Below are 9,788 nucleotides of genomic sequence, written 5' to 3'. Positions count from 1 at the left end.
AAGAGTACCTGTTTCTCGAGTTCTGGGAGACAAAATGAAATAATGTTTGTAAAGCATAATCCAGCCCTCCTCCTTCCACTGTGGCCATCTGTGGCTAAGCTGGAGACCACAGCTGCCTCACTGATCAGACACATACTCTGTACCACCTGTGCGTACAACCAGACATTCAGCTCAGGGAGGCTCGACAACTTTGCTCAAGTGCCCTTTGAAGGGAAAAGAATGTGAAATAGTTGAATCCCTCTAAATACTAAATTCATCCATACTCTATAGTATTGCATAGATTCTGTACAGCAGTCAAACCCCAGGAACCTCCTTGGGAGGAGACCCCAGCCCTGGACTTGGTTCTTCTCAGGGAGTCATCAGAAATATTAGCCAAGGTGATGTGGTTTTTTTTTCCACTTTATTTTCTGAACGATACCATTGCACAAATAAATTACACCTGAATGAACTGGCACAGCAACAACTGTGGCTTCCCCCTCCAGAAAAAAAAAACAAACAAAAAAATAGCTACATCCTACAGCCCAGACCCAACAGGGCAGGGGGAACAGAGACACTTGACATGCAACACAGCAAAGTAGAACTGGAGAAGACTTGGCATCCCCCCACCCCCCATCAGTAGCCACCTTCCCACCTTGAGAGCAATGATCAGTAGTACAAAGCAGCTGGTCATCTCCACTAACAGCCAGCTCCTGCCTCAGAAGTTTACATGGCACAGGGATGATCCCTGACCTGCCAGGGGCTGGCTGCCATTGCGCTGGGGGGCATCAGCTTTCCCCCTGCCACCCTGTAATACATCAGAATCCAGAAGCTGTCTAGCCTCAGCTGCTATTCTTAAGGAGACAGTAGACTTGTTCCAAGACATGGCATAGGCCCTGGTCCTTTGGTGTCCTGCTGGCCAAGGAAACCTGAAAAAAAAAAAAAGCCCAGTAGTTATGGTATCAAGGACCAAAAATTTCTTGAAAAGGCCCATTCCCACCTCAAAACTTTCTAGAGATATACCCCTAAGCCTAAAGAAGAAGAGACCTTCCTTCTTCCCTCTCTCCTCTTCCTTCCTTCCCTCTTTTCCTCTTCCCTCATACTTCCTTCTTTCCTTCCCTCTTTTCCTCTTCCCTCATACTTCCTTCTTTCCTTCTCTCTTTTCCTTTCTTCCCTCTGTCCACATAGGGTATCATACCCCTAACTACAGATGCTTTTAAAAGCATTATTTTTTCCTTTTGTACCTCCCTACCCTCCCAAAATATGTGGGGTTTACTGGCTAGATGGCTCTTTAAGGACAAGGCCCTAAATCAAAACCATTCTATTCTAATTGGCTACAAATAGGTCCTAGGCCAAGCCCCATTTGGTCATTATTTGGGTCTTGATTGGCTCAGATTGAATGTAAATAGCATTGGACAGAAATGGACAGAAATGGAGGGTCTCTCCCCTCCACCCAGATTCATTCATTGATTTATTTAGATTTTTTTGGACTAGAGATGGAGATACCAAACCTTCCTCCCTAAATGGCTGCAGCCTCAATCAAACTGAGGCCTGTTGGAGACCGTAGGTCTCCCATTGTAAACAGGTCATCTCCAGTCCTCTGGTCTACATCTGGCCAGTGGACCCAGCTGGCTCTGGAGGGGACAGTGAGACAGGGGACCTTGCCCAGCCCTCCCTCATTGAAATCCAATTCACTTGCATGTCACGACATCACCTCCCTGATGTTATAGTCACCTTCAAGAAAGGACAAACAACAAAAGCAGCAGTTTTAACTGCTCCTCCCCAATAATGAGTGTTTATATGGCACTTGAAATTTTTCAAAAGGCTTTCTGCATTTTATATCTTTTGAGCCTCACAACAACCTTGAAGACAGGCACTTCCCTGGTTTTTTGAAGTTTTTAAAAAGACAGATATTTCAGTTTTATAAAGGAGGAAATTGAGGGACTTGTCTAGTATCCCCCAACTAATTAGTAACTGAGACTGGATTTTCGACTCCAGAGTCAGCAGTTCCAAAGTAATGGAAAAACAACTTGCAAAGGCATGCCCTGGGTTTTGGTATAAACTACAAGTTCTATTTTTGGAGTTTAGCTTCCCAATGTGAGAAGCACTTAAGTACTTCAAACATACTTGGGTCACAATCAAGTCCCTTATAAATGAACCATTAAGCCATGTATCAGCTGATTGATTGCTACGGCCTCCAAGAAAGCCAGTCAGCAAACACTGTGGACAAGGCCCGATTCCAGAGGCTGGCGTGATGCAGGGGTAGGGTTCTGTGCTGTGCGTGCTGGACTCCAGATTCTTTCTCACCTTCAGCTTGTCCAGGTAGGTCTGCTCTTGATTCCACAGGTCTTGAAACTTGACCACATCTGGAGCTCCTTTGTAGAAGTCCACCAGCAGCATCTACATGGGACAGTAGGAATTGGGGGGGGGGGGGGAGTAAGGTGAGTCAGCTCCTGGCCTAGGAGGGGTCCAGCCTTCCCAGGAACTTGAGCTCTATTGCCAGCTTGGGACTCTGGGACCCCGTGAACATTTCTCTTTCACAAGCTCCTCCATTCCTCCCCTTTCCTCCCATCCATCAGCCCCTGGGTTCCAGTCTCCACCTTTTATCTGATGTCCCCAGAGCCCACAGCCTCACCATTTCATGGAGGATGTCATTAGTCAGGAACCCATCCTGGACGTAAGTCATCTCTACCTCCATGGGGATTCCATAGTCATTGGGCCTTTGCTGTAGGAAAGAGGAGACTGGGTCAGAAAGCTGCTAACCCCTCCATCCTCCTGCACCCACACTTCTTTCTGAAGAAGCTCAGTAGCAGACTGGACAGTAAAACACAAAGACCAGGGGAGTTCAATGAGTGGATCTGAGTTTGTATCTCAGCCCTACTAGCTGTCAGTGCTTGTGGGGCCCATTAGACCATGTGCTCCCTGAGGGCAGGAACCAGGTGCTTTTTGCTTCTGTACTCTCAATGCTTAGCATTGTGCTTGGCTAAACTATAGGGTCCCTGCCTTTAAGATCATCTCTTAAATACTTAAGTCTTTTTCATTTTCTGAATGAAGTCTATAGGAGCGGAGCCAGGATTCAAGTCCAAGTCCTCTGACTGTGAACCTCATGCCCTCACAGGCTGTGTGAGCTTGGCCAAGTCTCCTGTTTGTTGGGCTTCAGAGAAGCCGGGGCCAGGTGACCTCTTCAGCCCTCTCAGGTCTTAACTCCTGTGAGCATGGAGCTCTTGGATCAGATGTTCCGTGCACCTGGAACTCTCGGTTCTAATGTCCTGTGTGCTTGGAGCTCTCGGTTCTAATGTTCCGTGTGTGTGTAGCTCTCAGGTCGGATGTTCCGTGCGCTTGGAGCTCTCGGTTCTAATGTTCCATGCTTTTGGAGTTCTCGGTTCTAATGTCCTGTGCACGTGGAGCACTTGGGTCGGACGTTCTGTGCATGTGGAGCTGTGGTGACTGTTTCCCACCAGGGAGTCCAAGGGATTGGTGAAGCAAGGATCATCCAGCAAAAGATGTCCATCCCTTTCCAGGGTCTCAGCATTCTCAAGGTACTCCACGGGGACTCCCTATGGGCAGAGCTGTACATGGCCCTCCTCTGTTGTGGACAAGGTGCTCTGGGAGATGCTGCAGGCTTGGGAGAAGAGCAGGTTCTACATTGCAGATGGGTTTGCCCCCTGGCCCTTGAATTACAGCCTGTGTGGCTTTGGAGAGAAGTTAGTGGCTCGGTGCCCAAGGGCCAGGTTCCTGTGCGAGCTCCAAGACCCCTTGCACCGGGCGCTCTTTGACTTATCAGCGGTTCCTGTTCCTCTTGCAATGGGGAGTTTCCCAAATGCCTTCCTCACCACAACCCTCTGCATGGAGACAGGCCAGCGGCACTTACTGTCCCCATTAGATAAAGACAAGGGTCGCCTGTGGTCAGGACTCAGTGATCCTGGGATCAAGTGTGTCTTGAAGTCAAGAGGCCTGGGTTCCAATCCTGGTCCCAACCCATGTATCTGGGCCCATTCTCTGACCACATTCTCCCTGTAGGGTGGCCCTGGGGAGCCCCCCAGAACTGCCAGGAGTTGCTTAGCTGAGGCACAGCACATACTCTATCCCTGGGGATGCAGCCCCGTGCCCAGGAATGGGCACTGCCCAGCACTTACCCCAGCCCTCCCCTCACAGAGACCCCCCACCTACCTCTGGGGGCGGCATTACCCAGAACGGAGAGATCTTGGACTCCGGCCCCTGGTTTCCAGAGTAATACGGGGCTGAAAAAAGGAGGAGTTGGGCTGGCACTCCCCCCCAGGGCTGCTGCATGGGCCCGGGCAGCCTGGGCGCCCTCAGCCTCCCCGCCCCTGCCGACCTGTGCCCCCTTGGGGCTGAGCTCACCGCACACCAGGGCGAGGCAGGGCTGGAAGCTGTTGCCACTGCCCTGCAGCTTGAGCTGATAGTCCATCTGGGCATCGATGTCCTGCAAGGAGGGCAGGGCTGGGCTGTAGGGGTGACTGTGGTACCAACCCACCAGGGAGAGGCCCCGAAGGAACAGGCTCTGGCAGATCTGAAGGGAGGAAGGCAGAAGTCACACATGAGATTCACACCAACCGTCATCATGCCCGTTCCTGCCCGGCAGTCACCAAACACCACCCAAAGGTGCCATTGCAGGCCACCTCTGCTGGAACTCTGTCTTCCCAGAAATCAGCTGGAGTCAGGATCACTAAATGTCTTTATTCTTGATCTTTTACAGTCAAGGTCAGGGGGTTAGGCCTAGCAACCTCACACACACCTTCCTCCCTCAAATGCCCGGAGAGACTGAGTCAGCTTCTGCGTCTCACTTCCTCTTCCTCCTCCTACACAAGTCACTTCCCCCTCTTTGTCCCACCAATCAAGTCAGCACAGAACAGCTGGGGAGGGTCAACCTTCAAACAAGTTAATAGGGAACCGTCCAATTGGCAATTAGTCTCACGTGCTTCATTATCCAAGTGCATTGCTCAGTTCTAGCCCTTAACACACCTCCTCCTCAATGGCAGCGGCTGTGTCGGCGTCGCCCAGACGGCTCCTGCAGGGGAAGGCTCTCAGTACCGTCAGCACTGCCCAGAGGGGAGAAGAAGGGGTGTCAGGAGGGTGCCGAGAGCTCCGACCTTCCCCGCCTCCCCAGCCCTCCTGGCTCCGATACCCACACTGGCTGTTGGTGTCCCAGCGACCTCCTAGGTAGCCCACGACCTCACTCCTCGTCAAGTGGCTGTGGAAGTCCTGGGCCAGAGGAAGGGGACGGGAGGATCAGAGCAGCAGCCACGAGGAGCCCCCCCCCCAACTCATCAGAGAAGGCCCTAGTCAAATCCCCCAGCCATCTTTTTGTCCCATCTCCCCTGCAGAATGTGAGCAAAGGGAAGGGCGCCAGGGCCCTCCCCCAGCTGATTCTGTCTCTGGAGATTTCTCTGACACTCCCCCCACCCCCCAGGGCTTTGCCAGAAGCCAGAACTGTCTTGGGGAGAGGGAACACTCTGCACAACTGTCCCCACATAGGTCCCCTGGCCTAGCAGAGCCTGAGCTCTAGCTTCCGGAGTCTGTGGGACACATCCTGGCTACCCCTTCCCCTCCCCCCCAGGGCTTTGCACCCAAGTCAGCTTACATATGTCTATTCACTGGGAACAGAGGAAGGAAGAAGGTCCAGAGAGATAGGAGAGGGAAGGGAGGAAGTCCAAGGGGCAGAGGAAGTCAAAAAGCTAAGGGACTAAGAAAGAGGCAGCTCCAATGGGACAGGGAAGAGAGGCCTGGGGAACAGAAAGGGAGGAGAGGCTCAGAAATACAGAGGAAGGCCCAAGAGAGCAGATTTGGGGAGGGGTGGGGGACACACACCAGTAAAAGCAGCACGTTGCTAGACACGGACACGTTGAAAGGCTGGAACTTGTTGATGGCTGTGAAGGATGTCACTTCTACCAGGGTGTGAGGATTCCTGCAGGCCCAGGAGCCCCCACAACCTCAGGCACAGAGTCTTCCCTCCTTGGGGTACAGCAGAGGGGCCAGCCCCATGGAAAAAAGCCCCCAACCCACCCCCAGCTCAAAGCCCTCCAGCCTCTGCCCAGGAGGTGCCCGTGCTGAGAGCTTTGGGCCAATGGTTTCCTTGACAGAATGGGGTAGCAGAACTAACCTGGCCAAATCCCGGCTGCCCAGGGTGCAGTATCGGACTGGCACCCGGCCCTTGTTCTCCAGCCGCTTCCCAGAGAGTCCAGCCTCTGTGAAGGAAAATGTGGAGGTGGGGAAAAGAAAGAACCAACCTTTGTCATGCCCCTATTCCTAAAACCCCCATTCACTGGGAAATGAACTGAGCTGAGATCAGAAAATAAAACTAAGGCAAATCAAGCAGAGGGTGGGGGAGGAAAAGAAGTCGGAGCATGAGATTTGGGGAAAATGCAGATTTTGTAGACTGCATGACAGCAATTTTTAAAAATTACTTCAGTGGGTAAATGGGGATGAAGGCCTCATTTATATAAAGCACCACCTATATCCCCCCAAAGGCTTTTCCCAGCCAGTCTTTCCTTTGCCCCTTATCCCACAATAGGAGGGAGAAAGAGTGGGAATAATTACATATGAGGAAATTGAGGCTCAGGGATGGGATGAGATCTGCTTCCGGCCACATTGAGTCAGAGGCAGAGCCAAGACTCCAACACTGACCTCCCTCACTCCCAGATCAGGTTTCTTGCCAGTGCTTAGAGGTACCTGGGTTGGGAGACTCTGTCAGGGCTTTTCCCAACTGCTTCCTGCTCTTCTCTTCCAAGAGGATGGGGGTTGAGGTGGAGGCTGGGGTCAGCATCTTCCCTTCCCGAGTCACTGCTGCTTCTTCCTCTTCTTCCTCTAACAGTTCTTCTTCCTCACCCTCACTGACCAGACTCTAAGTAGGTAGAAACAAACAGAGTCTGGTCACTTAGGCAGTCCAGAGCCAGTCCTGGAGGCCTAAGAGAAAGAACAATGGGTTAGAACTCTAAATCCCCGCTCTGTTTCTTACTACCTATGTGGTTTGGAGAAAGATCCTTTCTTTCTGGGCCTCAGTTCACCATCTGCAAAAATGACAGTTGACCTAGATCAAGGTCTCAATCTGGGGTCTAAGAACTTGTTTTAAGAAATATTTTGGTATCTTTTTCAGTGTGATTTATTTCCTTTTTAATCCTGTATGTTTTATTCTATTTTATTTATCTATATTTTATTTATATTTAAAAATATTATTTCAAGAAAGAGTCCATCAGTAAGTTACACCACTCTGCAGGACAAAAAATATTAAGAGCCTTGGACTACAACCAGAAATTCTATTATCCTACTGTCCCCTGCTGGCTACAATAAGCAGTGACTGCAAGGGGCCTAAAACAATTGAACCAGTGCCATTTCTCCTGCTCTGGTGCTCTCTTCCCCTGGGGCCCTGCCTCCTGCCTAAGTATCCAGAAGTATTTTCCCAAATAGTCCTAACCCATCACATTTCTGTGGCCCTCCAAGTTTTCCAGAGCTTTATGGGGTCAGTAATTCAAGAATTAGTTTATAGATGAGAGTATCATTTTCCAGATAAGGAAACCAAAGCTCACAAAGGTTTACCCAGTAAGTGTCACAGCTGAGATCTGAACCCAGTTTCAGTGCCTCCTTCCTCTTCCCTACTACGGTCACATTTCTAACCCACTCACTCGTTTATGGCTTTCACTGCTCCCTTGCTGCCATTCTTCAACTGTTCAAAGTCCAAAGACTTCCATTATCTGGACCCAGCCTCCTTCTGTAATCTTTCCTTCCCCATCCTGAAGTTCCCTTAGTCCCAGATGTCCAGGACTTCAGCTAACTCTTTATATTAACTTTGTTCTCGTCTCCATACCTTTACCCAGGCCATTCTTTCACTTCCCATCTCCATTCCCGAGGTCCACCATTAAGAGGTCTGACTTGACCAAGCTCAGATACATGGACTCTCTCCCACTTCTGATATAGTCAACGCCCTACTGTGTTCCCAAAGGCTGATCCATCTTGGGGGGTTATGGGGAAATGGGGTTGGAGAAAGCCCAGCTAAGACCTGACTGGCATGGTAAGAGTACCTAGATCTGGATCCCAACTTCATCTTTTACCGCCTTCTCCGAGTCTCAGTTTACTACTTTATAAACTGGGGGTGATAATCCTTGCACTCTGACCTCAGAGAGCTGTGGTAAGAAAAGTGCTTTGTAGTTTATAAAATTGCCATAAGAATGTGAGCTATTACTCAGTTGGAACTGCAGTTGGAAGTGAATCTGGGAGACCTTCACCTCCCCCCTCATCCCCATTTCAATCTCACCTCCTCTGCAGCAGAGGGAGCATTGGGCTGGTGCCGTTTCAGCCAAGTGGCCTTGTACTGGTCCAGCTTCTGGCCCTTGTACTTGACCGAGGCCCAACCACAGCCCGACTTCTTGGCGGGGTTCACCAGCTTCTTGCAATAAGTGGCCCAAGCGCTGGGTGAGTTGAACACCTGGCCAGTCTCTTGCCAGGTGATCTTCCCATCTGGCAACAGATCCCCAATGAATTTCTTCCCCTAGAATGGGAAAGGAGGGGATGCGGGCGGAAGGAAGGAGCAGGCCGAGAATAAGAGCAAACACAGTGGTGGATACGGGCCTAGCCCCCAAAGCCAACCCCGCTGTCTCACATTTCCAAGCAGTGGTGGCCAAACCTCCAGGGAGGGAGGGGTTCCTTAGAACCCAGAGCATGGGCCCTTGGAACCCGAACATCTAACTGCCCCGCCCGCCCCACCCTCATTTTATGGACTGGGAGGGAGGGCGGGCGGAGAGGGAGGGGAGGGCTGGACGGCGCTCGCTCGCCCCTGCCCCTGCCCCGGGCTCTCACCAGGTAGTAGATGGAGAGGACCCCGGCCCCCGGCTCAATGAGGGCATCTTTGAGCAGCACCCGCAGCGTGATTCCGCGCCGGGTCAGCACGCAGCCGCGCCCGCCTCCTCCCGTCCCAGCGGCCCCACCGCCCGGGCCGCAGCCGGGGGCTGCCTTCTCCGAGTCCTCGGGAGTCTCGGGGCCTGGCTCCGGCTCGGGCTCCTCCTCTTCCTCCTCCAGCGCCTCCTCCCCGGCGAGGCCGGCCCCGGCGGGGGACTGTGGATCTAGGGCTGGGGACACGGAAAGGCAGGAGGGAGCAAAGTGGGCACGGGAGACGGGGCACGGTGGCGAGGGCCTGGGGCGCTTGGGGAGGGCCGGGAAGCGGGAGCGAGGCATGGGACCGAGCTAGGCCGGGGGTGGGCGTGGGGAGGGGAGTCGGATGCTCGGGAGAAGATCTAGGCCAGGCCGGGCCTTCGGGAAGGGCCTGGGAACCCGTCAGTAGGAGAGGGATGGACCCGGGCTCGCGGGGACCAGGACGAGCAGGCGAGAACCGGGAAGGGGAGGCCGGGCCAGGATCCTCGGAACCGGCAGGGGCTGGGCTTGGGCAGGTGGGGCGCGCGGGGCGGGCCTAGCTCCGCACGCCCCTTTCCGGCCCCCGCTCCAGCCCCCGGCCTGGGTACCTGCCATGGCCCGGCCCGGCCCGGCCCGGCCCCTCCGCTCCGCCTCCGCTCGCCCGGCTCCGGCTCCGCGCCGGCTCCGGCTGCTTCCTTCCCGGTACGTGACGCTGTTCCGTGTGTCCCCGCCCCGGACCCCGCGCCCGGCCGGAGCGAGGAGGTGGGGAGGAGGGCTCAGGGTGACGGGTGCCGCTGCCCCCCTCTCCCCACCACCCCGGCGCCGGTGCGAGAGGATTCCGCCGGAGAAGCGGGGAAACTGAGGCACAGCCTGGGCCTGGCGAGGGTAGGGACCGCAGAGAGAGAGCTGGGGCGGGCCCCTCCGCCCCACACACACTCTGTCCCCACGCC

The 9,788-nt window shown here is 53.6% G+C and overlaps 1 protein-coding gene across 2 annotated transcripts; it reads right to left on the bottom strand.

Moving 5' to 3' along the window:
* Positions 1–381: 381 nt before the first annotated feature.
* Positions 382–9,788, bottom strand: MPND (MPN domain containing). Of its 2 annotated transcripts, XM_074308133.1 has the most exons (13): positions 9,447–9,788; positions 8,788–9,056; positions 8,246–8,479; positions 6,667–6,838; positions 6,098–6,182; positions 5,806–5,902; positions 5,127–5,199; positions 4,960–5,036; positions 4,339–4,507; positions 4,147–4,217; positions 2,612–2,701; positions 2,284–2,376; positions 382–905 (listed from the first exon to the last, which is right to left on the bottom strand). In XM_074308133.1, exons 1-13 carry the CDS (start codon positions 9,451–9,453, stop codon positions 819–821), a joined length of 1,524 nt encoding a protein of 507 aa, XP_074164234.1. In that variant the 5' UTR covers positions 9,454–9,788; the 3' UTR covers positions 382–818. The 2 variants fall into 2 exon arrangements, with proteins under 2 accessions (XP_074164234.1, XP_074164225.1); XM_074308124.1 differs by lacking the exon at positions 9,447–9,788 and having other exon boundaries at positions 8,788–9,285.

The sequence above is a fragment of the Sminthopsis crassicaudata genome, chromosome 1, assembly GCF_048593235.1.
Source record: "Sminthopsis crassicaudata isolate SCR6 chromosome 1, ASM4859323v1, whole genome shotgun sequence".
In the NCBI taxonomy this organism is placed as follows: Eukaryota; Metazoa; Chordata; class Mammalia; order Dasyuromorphia; family Dasyuridae; genus Sminthopsis; species Sminthopsis crassicaudata.
This window is presented reverse-complemented; position numbering and strand designations above follow the sequence as displayed.

Bases quoted from the DNA above. Each gene is read 5' to 3' on its own strand.
- MPND (XM_074308124.1), bottom strand. From the start codon at position 9,162: ATGCCTCGCTCCCGCTTCCCGGCCCTCCCCAAGCGCCCCAGGCCCTCG. The intron at 6,183-6,666 runs GTACCTCTAAGC...TTTCCTTCACAG, and splicing joins GACAGAGTCTCCCAACCCAG to AGGCTGGACTCTCTGGGAAG. The intron at 5,903-6,097 runs GTTAGTTCTGCT...CTGGGCCTGCAG, and splicing joins GGCAGCCGGGATTTGGCCAG to GAATCCTCACACCCTGGTAG.